Consider the following 12,076-nt stretch of genomic DNA (forward strand, 5'->3'; position numbering starts at 1 on the left):
GCTGTATGGAATCTACCTGTGGCACATCGATGACAAATATACGAGGCAATGACCATCCTTTACCTGAAATGAAGTGACCACTGCATCCTGCCACTGGTTCTGAGGAGGAGCTTCCCCCTGGAATGCCCTCAGAAACAGGGGCGATGGGCATTTTGCTGGAGAGCCAACTTTTCTGCAGGGGTTAGGTCTGGACCGCGTGGACCTCCACCTGTTTTTTGCTTGTCTGCCTTCTTATTAGCTTTAGAATTAATGTTTTTTATATTATATATGATTCTTTATGTCAACAATTCTTTAAATAGTTATATATACCAATATTTACCAGTTTGAAGTATATTCTTGTACTTCACTTTAACCTGTTCCCATGTTCTCCTTGTGCTCACGTTTGATCTGGAATTATGACATATTAAATAATAATTAATCTGACACATAGGAAATGAAATGCTGCTTTCAGTAAGTACAATGCACACACGTTTAATTTGTCGGCCAGTTTTTGCCAGCCGTCTTTTCTGGTTTGGGCTGCTATTGCAGTGTTACCCCTTGTGCATATTAAATCTTGAAATCCTTGGAGTAACTAAGTAACTAACTAACACACACACACACACACACAGCTTGTGTGAAAAAAAATGCGCCCATTTTTTCGTCATTTTGTTACAGCCTATCAAAGACTTGCTGATCATGTTTTCTAGACTCAATATATATGGGCTTTTCAATCAGCGCGGGCGCGCGCATTCATCTCGGATGATTAGATCCAGCTCGACTAATCTACTAGACGGCTGTGTTTGAAAAACCGACTTATCCCGGATGAGTGTCACCGGCATTAACTCATCCAAGATGAGGCATCTGATCTCGGATGATTTAAGCGACGTACGAAAAATACCCCCAAGGAGTGGAATGTTACTTGTGTTATTGTGCCTTTTGTTATTGCTATGTTATTGCTTTGTGATTTCTGGATTTTTTCAGGGAATTCCTTATGCTCTTTGGAGCTTTGTGTATTGCAGAGCCTTTAAGTATTTTTTTATATATATTTATAAAGATTTTCGTGGCCCTTTATATTTCTAGTTCTATTTTTTGTACATTTAACCAATTGCTTCTTTGCACTCCTTTTGAGAGTATTTGTACTCCTTTTTTTTTGTTCTACATATTTCACTTGCCCTTTTCCTTTTAATTTACTTATTTGTGGTTTGTCTTGCATATTTTATTAATTTAGTTAACAGAATGAGGAAAGAAACAATAATACTATGTAAATATTGTTTAATAAATTGTGTTGTGTAATTAAATAAATAATAGTCCAATAAGTATGATTGTAGTTTAGTGTTTTGGGGGCACTTACAGTTAGGTCCATAAATATTTGGACAGAGACAATTTTTTTCTAATTTTGGTTCTGTACATTACCACAATGAATTTTAAATGAAACAACTCAGATGCAGTTGAAGTGCAGACTTTCAGCTTTAATTCAGTGGGGTGAACAAAACGATTGCATAAAAATGTGAGGCAACTAAAGTATTTTTTTAATGTGGCCTTCGGTTTGGAAAAATTCATAGCACTCTGCAGTCATTGAAAAGTAAAGACCCATTTCTCTGTTTTAAAAAAAAAAAAAAAAAAAAAAAAAGGTTATCTCCCCGTGAATAAGTGGAGGCCTGTTTTTTGTGTAGGTATGCATATATCTATTGTGAGGAGCAGTTAAATGAGGGCTCCATAGCAATTGTAGGTTCCAAGGAATTAACGCTACTGCTTCTAGAGTCCTGAATTGAAATCCTAGGTCAGGGACAGCCTGTTTGTATTGGGTGCCACAATCATCTTTTAAGTGTTGCAGATGACACTGGCATTTGTTGTATATTTTACGAAGAAGTCAGCTGAGGACCTTTAAGATGTTTCTTTCTCAAAGTACCGATTCTGATGTTTGTTCTTCTCATGTAGTTGGCCTTCTTGGCCTTCTCCCTCTTTTTCTGTGCTGGTTAGATTCAGTTCACCCTCTTCCCTCAGGACAGTTATGGACACCTTTGTATGAAATCTTCAATCTGTCACATGGAATAACCTTCTTTCTTTAAAAAGAAAAAAAAAACTGACGTTTTTTAAGAAAGTCATTTCATTTGGCCATTTTTTAACCCTGAACTCAACTTTAGGAATGCCAGTACCTTGAAACCCAACAGAATAATAGGTTCCAGCGGTGCCAATGCAATTACAATCAATTAGTATATAAATCATGACTACTTAAGGAGTTTACCATTAGGACACTGAAGGAATTGCTGTTGAAGATGGAGCTTTGCAGCCATATTTGAGTAATAAATTAAAAATCAGTCATTTCAAGCAGTTATGGCCATTATACACATTAGTAATGCCTTGGCTATATTTTTAAATACATTTAATGATATCTAGATAAAAAAAGTACACATTTCTATCAAAAACATAAAAATTTCTGGGTCTCTGAAAACACACAATATACAAAGCATTTTATCACTGCCAATGTGAATCATCAGGCTACTTTTTAGCACCCTAACCTGTTAAAGTTTGGGTTAAAAACTGTAGCAATGTCATTGTGGCTTTTTTCTATATTATTTATTAAAGAAGTTACAAGTATTGAGCAACATTAAACAAAAGACTAAACTTTCAAATTAAAAAACGCTCATATTTTTTATCAAAAAGCTAGAAGAAAAAGTTTTTATGAATTAACACATATGAAACTCAAAATTTTAAAACATTACAATTTACATTTAGTCGGAGTTGGTACATTTTTACCAACTCCAGGTCCACTAACCTAATAATTGCTTCTGACTCCAACTCCATAGCCCTGATTCCAGCTCCACAGAATAGAGTAACATTAATCCCTCAAGTCTGCTCTGATCTTCTGGCCTTGGAGCACATTTGCTTCCTTGAGAAATTTCCATCTGTCCATTCTCCACAGCTACTTTCTTTCCTGCCTGCTCCGCGTTGCTCACCCCTTATTTGGAGTCTGGCACTTGCATGTTTCTGCACTTTCCCCTGGAGGTTTACACCCCTCGAAGTTTCTGGACACCGCTATTTGCTTATGTCGCGCCCACTAGTCATTCATCTCAACATCACCTGCAGCCCTGCACTGCTGACCGCTATTTTATAATGGTGTCTATAATGTTGCAGTGCAGATTTACCCAAGATCTTTATTAGTTATTTAAGATTTTCATTTGTTTATGCTGTTCTCTTTAAGTATTACTTTTTGTGTTTTTGGTCAGGTGTCTATAGTCTCCCATTAAAGTCTGTAGATGTAAATGTACAATATATGCAAACCAGTGCTTTTAGTGGATTTAAATAAGTGCTGCTAACTTTTGTGTTATACTAAATGTATTAACGTGAAGAGTGTGGAGCATTTCCCCATTAGAAACTCAAGACCAATGTTTTTCCCTTGGTGTATTCAGCACTGTGATTGAAGGTCGGGGTTGGACAAGGGGTCACTTTTCAGTCCTGTGAGTAGGGGCTGGAAGTTGACAGAGAGCAGCAAATAAAGAGGAGAGGCGGTAGTTAACAGCAAAAAAACTGCTTGCTAAACAAAAGAGCTTTACACCTTCCTTGAGCTTTGTCAAACTTTTTCTTTCCATTTCACATGATCACGTCTTTTTTTCTGTCCACACACCTTTACTCATTTGTCCACCCTACTGGCTAGTGGTGGTATTCGTGTGGCCCGTTCTCTGTGCCATGCAAAGCATATTAATAAACAATTTTTAAATTATCGACAAAAGAAAACACCTTGGTTTGCTATTTTATTTTCTGTAATGTCACCAAATTTCAATCAAATCGGTCAAAGCATTTTTGAAATTTTGGGGTACTAGGGGGCTCCGCCCCATGCTCATCCACCCCTGGGTTTGGTTAACCGCATATACAATTTAAAGAGATTGTTATTTTCATTTCATTCATTTTTTATTTCTTGATATTTGCCAGTGGCACGGTGGCACAGTGAGTAGCGCTGCTGCCTCGCAGTCCCGGGTCCTCCCTGCATGGAGTTTGCATGTTCTCCCCGTGTCTGCGTGGGTTTCCTCCGGGTGCTCTGGTTTCCTCCCACAGTCCAAAGACATGCAGGTTAGGTGGATTGGTGATTCTAAATTGTGGGTGTGTGTATGCCCTGCGGTGGGCTGGCACTCTGCCCGGGGTTTGTTTCCTGCCTTGTGCCCTGTGTTGGCTGGGATTGGCTCTAGCAGACCCCCGCAACCCTGTAGTTAGGATATAGTGGGTTGGATAATGGATGGATGGATGGATATTTGCCAGTGATAAAGCTGTAGTGAATGACTTATTCCCCCTCCCCCCCAGGGCGCGCTACGCGCCAGCCACTTCAAATCTCTGCCTCTCGCGTTGTGAAGAGGGGGGGCTGAACAAGCGCTAAGGAGATGCAGTCGCTCCTTCGAAACCCCCTCTTAAACGGTGATACAATGGGAAACAAATACATTTTTTACCTCCTCTATGCCTGATCAGCTGGCTTGCTGCTGCGGCTTGTGCCATGTTGCATTGCAGTGCATCGAACATTTAAAAGCCTGTACAGCAGCTGTCCTTTTGTCTCACGGGACGTTAAAAGTGTCTCCGAGAAAATCATGTCTCAACTCAAGATTTTTTTATTATAATAGAGAGATTTAAGTTTTTCTATTGGCGAGATTGACGATGTATCAAATGTTCAAATTCTTTCTTAATGGATACCTACTGGCCTTGATGTACCATCCTTCACAATTTCAGTTTTATAACTAAACAGAAAATAGTGTTTTTGTTGATGATTGAGTGAGACAGGCAACTTTGCTTTACTGTTTATATAAAGTCTATTATCTCATCTCTCAAGTATGAACAATTCTAAAAGAGATGGGTATGACTTTTCCTAGGTGGAGTTAGTCTCAGTTGGAAAGCCTTTGTGTGAGGACACATAACAAGATTGTACTCGGTGTGAGAGTAGAACAGTAGTAAGACACCTATACAAACTAGCCTTTACAATGCAGCAATAGCCCGATCTGTAATAAGAAGTGGAACACAAGCTGAGCAGACAATATGGCAGCAGTCCTCAAGTTCAGTCCTTGAGTACCATGGTGGCTGTGAGATTTTTTCCCCCCAACCAGCTTCACAAATCAATGGATCACTATTACATCTAAATAGTCTAACTGTTTAATTACCTGGCCTTTCTTCTTCTGCTATTTTGCAATCAGAAAGAAATGCTCCAGTACCTTATTTTAAGAGAGGCGATATAAGGAAGAAACCAGTCTTGGATGGAGTGTCAGAGCATCCCAGATTACATTCATATTCACTTCAGGCCAATTATGACTTAGCTATCAACCTAATCTGTGTATATTTGGTGAGGTTGGGTACACAGCCCATATAAACACTGGGAAAACCTGCAGATTCCACACAAGTTTTGGCTGTAGAATGTGTGCCAGTACATGGACATGAACAGTGAGTCAAAATGTCTGGCCACTGTTTTATCTATTTCATAATGTAATCTATACTAAATAAGAAGATTAAGGCAAAACTCGTACTTGAGTTTTTTATTTTATTCCTGGATTGCTCACAAAATCTATGCTGATGTTCTTCCTACTTGATCCCAAATGAGAAATGCATATATAATGCTAAGAGCTGTAAGTAAATAATATATTTGCAAAATAACAAATTATTACAATATCGTGCAATACATTTGTGAAGAGATGTCAGATTTACAAAAAAGCAGTTATTGTGGCAGCATGTCCCATTACTTTGTCTAATAACAGTTTTTTCTTTTTTGAGTGATGAAAATAAACTTGCATACAGCAGATTTAGTTTCTTGTGCAGATTCAGAAATTAACACAGGTTATTGTTTCAGATTCAGGCCACACCTAAACCATACCTTTAGGCACTACAGCACTGATATAACATGCAGACATAAATTACTCAGTGAAATGAAAAGTTCTTAACACACCATCTTTCTGCATCTGCATGGAGTTTGTTTTTCTTTTAGTAAGCACACAGTGACTTAGTCTCAACTCCACACCACAGAAAACATATCAGACTTTTATTTTTCTTCCCCCAAGTTTATTTATATTTAAAAACATGATCCTTTAAATCAATGTACAATATAATATTTATATAAAATCCCCCAACATAAATTGGTCATTAAATAAAACTCTGGTTCATAAAAATAAACATATCTTCAAGGTTTTCACAAAAGCAAAGATCATAAAAATTGTAAACTGTGCTATAAAGACTTCAATATACACAAAATAAGACATAACCAATTGTTAATTATGAATCATTTAACTTTTTAGTAACTGTCCACTTTCAATATTCTTTGTGCGAATTCAAATAAGTTAACATTTAAAAATTCACAACACTGTCAAGCTCATGCTGAAGGCAACTTTTCCATACTTCAGTCTCTTTGGTTAGTGGAGAACACAAACATTTGTGGTTTGCTTGGACCCAACTGTTTCTTAATAAATAAGTTAAAAATGAATAAAGATATAAGAAAATATAAGCAAAAATACAAATAGGAATTACAAAAAAATTAATAAAGGAATATAGTATAAGTGTCAATTGAAAACAACAGAGACAATCATTTTCATATGAAAAAAATAAAAATTATTTTAATTATTGATTTTAAAAAGCTATACATTTTTCTCTTTAAAAAGGACTTCTGGAATTTCTAAAGAGTAGGAATTCCATATTTAGTTTAATAATAATATAAGATAAACTTCAAAAATTTACTGATGAACACATATGTCATTTAAATCATAGGTGATCACTTTACTCTGAAGAGGAATTTTACAGCAGTAATCCTTGTAAATTTAGCTGGCAGATTTTAATTCACATTAACATTTTTCAACACTGTATGTTTGGAACTAATACAATGAAGTAAATTCCAAATTCTCCTCAGCATTCCTGGGAAAGCTTATGCCAGGGAACTAGAAAGGAGACTCCGTCCAGTTGTGGGACCTCAGATCCAGAAGGGGCAATGTGGTTTCCATCCAGGCCATGGAACGGTGGACCAGCTCTTTACCCTCATGAAGATTCCAAAGGGGGCTTGGGAGTACGCCCAATTGTTCTACAAGTGTTTTGTACACTTAGAAAAGGCGTATGGCCATGTTCCTCGAGGATTCTGTGGGGGGGTGGGGGTGCCTAGAGAGTATGGGGTTCTGTGGCCCCTAATGAGGGCTATATAATCAATCACAGTGACAGCTATCTCCGCATATTCAAAATAAACATCTGTATTGTTTCCTGTGGGTGTGGCACTCTGCCAGGGATGTGCTTTGTCTCCTATCCTGTTTGTGGTTTTCATGGACAAGATATCAAGGTGCAGCTGAGGAGGGGAGGGGGTCTAGTTCAGCGGCCTTAGAATTGCATCACTGCTTTTTGACATGGTCCTGTTGGCTTCATCGGACTGCGAACTCCAGCACCATTGGGATGGTTGTTTGTGACCAAGTTTGCAGCAGCAGATATGAGTATCAGAACCTCCAAATCTGATGCCATGGTCCTCAGTAGGAAAAAGGTGGACTGTCCTCTCAGAGTTTGACATGAGTTACTGCCTCAAGTGGAGGAATTTGAGTACCTAGTGGTCTTGTTTACAAGTGAAGGGAAAAGGAATGGTGAGATTGACAGATGGGCTGGAGCAATGAGTGCAGTTTTGTGGTTGCTATACCGATCTGTAGTGGTGAAAAAGGAGCTGAGCCAGAAGGAAAAGCTCTTGATATACCAGTCAATCTACATCCATTCCCTCACCAAGTGTGGCTGTGGAAAAGGACATTTGGGACTCACTGTTGCCTGCTGTGACCCAACTTTGGTTAAGGGGTGGAAAATGAATGAATAAACAGTTTGAAATTAATTAAAATCAGTCTAAATAAAAAGCAAATGTTACTTAGTTGTGCCCTTTATAATGGCACAATCTCCTCTACACCTTAAATATTCCGCTATCATCCCATTTACAAAGATGCACCCAATAGTCAGGCACTGTAACTTTTTCTTACTTTAAAAATGATGAAAAAACTGCAACCAAATTCATAATTCTAAATTTAAAAATAGTGACAATGATAATACAACCAAATGGTGGCATACAGACTATAACAGAAAACAAACAAGAAAATACAGCATCTTTCCTAATCACTGATATTTAGTTTACCCAACTTTATATGTTAATATATATTGATTTTAGGAATGTAGACATTGAAGAGGAAAAGAGGAAGGCCTAAGTGAAGGTTTATGGATGTGGTGAGAGAGGACATGCAGGTGATGGGTGTAACAGAGCAAGATGCAGAGGACAGAAAGATATGGAAGAAGATGATCCGCTGTGGCAATCCCAAATGAGAGAAGCCGAAAGAAGAAGAAGACGACATTCACAACTGTTTCAGCCCTGGAGGCAGACAAGGTAAACAAAAGAAAAATGGCAGCACATTGCTGCCTCTTGACGATAATCAGTTAGAAGAGCTCCAGTGCAAATCCAGTGTATTGACATAATTTCTAAATGCAGATGTGTACCACTTAAAGCCATTATTATAATTTGTTGTTCAAATTCACAACTTACTCTAGTTTGGTATTTTGGTATTTTATACATTGATTAATTCCCAAAAGGGAAATTGTCTTTTCACATGACCTTTGGAGGTCAGAGTGCAGGGCAGCCATTGTACAGCATCCCTGGAGCAATTTTAAGGTTAAGGGCCTTGCTCAAGCACCCAACACAGTAGGATCCCTTCTTTGAACTGGCAACCTTCCAGGTACCAGCACAGATCCTTAACCTCAGATCACCACTGTTCATAGCAGGTAGTAATTCAAGTAGTAACAGCTTCACATCACTGAGCTATTGGATTAAAATTACAGTTAGGAAATTATTGGATATGAAGTTAAATGAGGAACCAGCCATAGAAAAATAACTCAGCACTTGAGATCATGGACAATTGTTAAAACTATAGATGGCATAAAAATGTAAAATACATAAAAACATAATAGATTCCAAGAAGATATCAAAACATCATAGGTTCCATGAAGTACCATAAAATATTTAAAGCTGTAGTGATCATAAACAATGTCTTGTTTTGCATGCTTTATTAGTATTTTTTTTAACAAAAACAGTGGTAGATGTTTGTGCAAATTCACATAATAAATGCAGTAGATTACAATTAAGGGCTGAAGTTTAAATCCCATAAACTTTAAGTAAGCAATATTCAGAACACACCACTGCTTTTCTTCTCTACTTACAAAGTCAATGATTTTCCTGATGGTTGCCTGGGGACTTCACAGTAAGGAGGACTCTCTCTCCCTCTCATGGGAGGGAAAACAGAAATTGCCTTGTGTTCTTTGTACTTATGGCATTATACAGCACCACTGTAAAAGTCACAAAAGATACCAAGCTGTATTTTGCTTTAGGAAGACCATTTTTGTAAATTCCTTTTTCCATGGCACCATATGCTGTCTTCATGACCCTTGTTTGATAAAAATCTGCCAAAAAAAAAAACAAGATCCTTTGTTTATAAATGCAGTAATATGACAGCAATGTCATCCAAAAGAAACATTACCTTTTAGGATAGAGGAGAAAAACATTGCTTGTATACACATGACAATTTAGTTTGTCAGGACATGTTTCAGATCAGGATAGTTGCTCTTGTGGGTTATTACATCTGTACTGCTTCCAGTATTTAAGGTGGTGACTTTCTTTCCAAATGACAGGGCAGATGAAACAGGTGTTTACAAAGCTCATCATATCTTATCAGATTGCTTTATGTTTTGATTCCACTCGTAGCTCTCATCATGTTTTATAAAAGCAAAATAGTTATATATGCAAATGGTCCTTGGACTCAACTAATTTGCTTCATACAGAATCACACAAAACTCGAGAGTTCCTTTGCAAATTTCCAATGGTAACTATGCATTTTTTTTTTTTACTACTGTACTTCTGGATGAAAACAAAAAAAAACCCAATATATTCCTACCAAGAATGTTTTCACTGTGTCAACTTTACGTTTCCACTTTCATAGTTCATATCAGTTTACTTTAGGTAACACTTTGCTCCATGGGGAGACTGCAAGTGCTCTACAGTTTTACAAATGTAAACAGCAAAATATAAAACAAAAAAAAACACTCATTAATAAGTTAATTCACTTAAAACATCTACAAATAATTTATTCCCAAAAAATGCAGTGGCTTATAAATTTTTGTTTTTTTACCCTCAAACTGATGTAGAAATATTGATAGTCTTCTATTTATGCAGCAAAAGCAATAAGTAACCATTAGCAAGTTCTAAAGACTAATTGCTGCATATTTTTAAAAACCTCTCAGCAAACTAGTATTTTCATATTACTTTCACCTTTAGGTTGCACTTTCAAAGACAAAGAAATTGAGAAATATTTATGTTTTTTTCCTCACTTAAACCACAACCAAGGGCCACTTCCTAACTGAAAGAAAATAACCTAATATTATACATGAATAATTTACACAAAAATACATGTTCTGGAAAATTTCTTGAGTTTTCTTGTTTTTTTCTTCTCATGTATGATCTCCATCACAGGAGACCACTGTATCTAGGCAAACTGTACACGCAAACATAATTTATTAGGCAACATTTTCAATAACAGTTGAAAAATATCGCCTACTACAAAGTAACTCTGTCTGTCTATCTAAAAGTATTTAACATTTTTAGCTACATACTGTATATGCATACAATTTGTTTTTTTAGATTACATGCTAACATACACATGCAGTATACATTGTAGTAAGCGACAATACTGATGTATAAAAGGCTAAATGAAAAACTATTTTCCACAGCATATATACTAAATGTTAAATTTATTTTTAAAATCAAATTACAATAATACAGAGATTAGTCAAGAAAAGAATAAACATTTACATCTTATACATTTATGCCTCTGAACAAGTCAAAATGTGAATGGCATTTTTTTTTTTTTTAATTACCAAAACTCTACTGCATTTTGCATTGAATTGAATTTATTAACTCTATTAACATTTTTGTTACAAAATAAATACAAATGAATGATTTTACCTCACTTAGAAGCACCCAGTATGTTGATTTGCTCTGTATGGTTAGACGAAAAGCTGAGATCTTCATCAGAGCAGCCGGGACCTTTCCTTCTGCTATGCCATTTTCAAAGGTTCCTGTCAAAAGAAAGCCAGCAAGGCATTTTCTGTATGCAAGCTTGGTTCAAGCATTCATGAGTTATCAGTCTGCGAGTCTTATTCCAGCTATGTGGTCCTTGACAGCATCTTGTCCCAGTGTACTGCATATACCTACACTTTTGCATACTGTCACAACTGATTCACAGAGGATTCCATATCCCTTGCACTTGATAATATCCTGGCACATCTAGACAATAAAAACTATTATGCTAGAGCACGGGTGTCAAGCTCAGGTCCTGGTGGGCCGCAGTAGCTGCAGGTTTTCATCCTAACCATCTTCTTAATTAGTGACCACTTTTTGCCGCTAATTAACTTATTTTTCTTTAGTTTTAATAAACTTGACTCAGGCCCCTTTGTTGTTTCTTCTTTCTTAATTAGCAGCTAAATAATAACGAGACACAAAACGAGCAACCACATGACCAACACACCTGTGCCCATCACACACAATCTGAAAATGAAGAAAGGTGAAGGTGTCAGTAAGGTCGGTCTCTCAGGTCACCAAAACATTTTGACAATGTTCTTCGAAAAAACAGAAAATCAACAGATTCGGAAATGTCTGCTGTGGCTGAATGAAAGTAACAACAAGCCATGGAATTAAAAAACTGGTTGAATTAACAGCAAGAACTGGCTTATCATTACGAAATTGATTGGAGTGAAATTGGTTGGAATTTGAAGCCCCAGTTTAGCTGGTCATCTGTTGGCTTGTTTCATGTCTGATTTACTTTTTGGTTGTCATTTAATGAAGAGAAGAATCAATTCAGAGTACTGAATCCTTAAAAACAGGGCTATTAAATGAAGAGAAAAAGAATTTAATTAGCAGTGAAAATGAGTCACTGATTAGGAAAAGGGTTAGAATGAAAACCTGCAGCCACTGCAGCCCTCCAGGCCCGGAGTTCGACACCCTTGTGCTAGAGTGTCAATTATATAGCGCACCTCAATATTCAACACTGTGGTACCACCAAAACTGACCATCAAAATCCTCAATTTA

The 12,076-nt window shown here is 36.9% G+C and overlaps 1 protein-coding gene across 2 annotated transcripts in view; it reads right to left on the bottom strand.

Annotated features, from left to right (window-relative positions):
- Window positions 1-6,004: 6,004 nt before the first annotated feature.
- The window catches only part of LOC114651760 (alpha-1,3-mannosyl-glycoprotein 4-beta-N-acetylglucosaminyltransferase B-like), a 133,652-nt gene continuing 127,580 nt past the window's right edge, over window positions 6,005-12,076 (bottom strand). For both annotated transcript variants that reach the window (XM_051928243.1, XM_028801712.2), the window contains 2 exons: window positions 10,955-11,067; window positions 6,005-9,396 (listed from right to left, as the gene is read on the bottom strand). In XM_051928243.1, coding sequence (XP_051784203.1) covers window positions 9,373-9,396; window positions 10,955-11,067 — 137 coding nt within the window. In that variant the 3' untranslated portion in view covers window positions 6,005-9,372. The remainder of the gene's footprint in view (window positions 9,397-10,954; window positions 11,068-12,076) is intronic.

The sequence above is a fragment of the Erpetoichthys calabaricus genome, chromosome 5, assembly GCF_900747795.2.
Source record: "Erpetoichthys calabaricus chromosome 5, fErpCal1.3, whole genome shotgun sequence".
Lineage (NCBI taxonomy): Eukaryota > Metazoa > Chordata > Cladistia > Polypteriformes > Polypteridae > Erpetoichthys > Erpetoichthys calabaricus.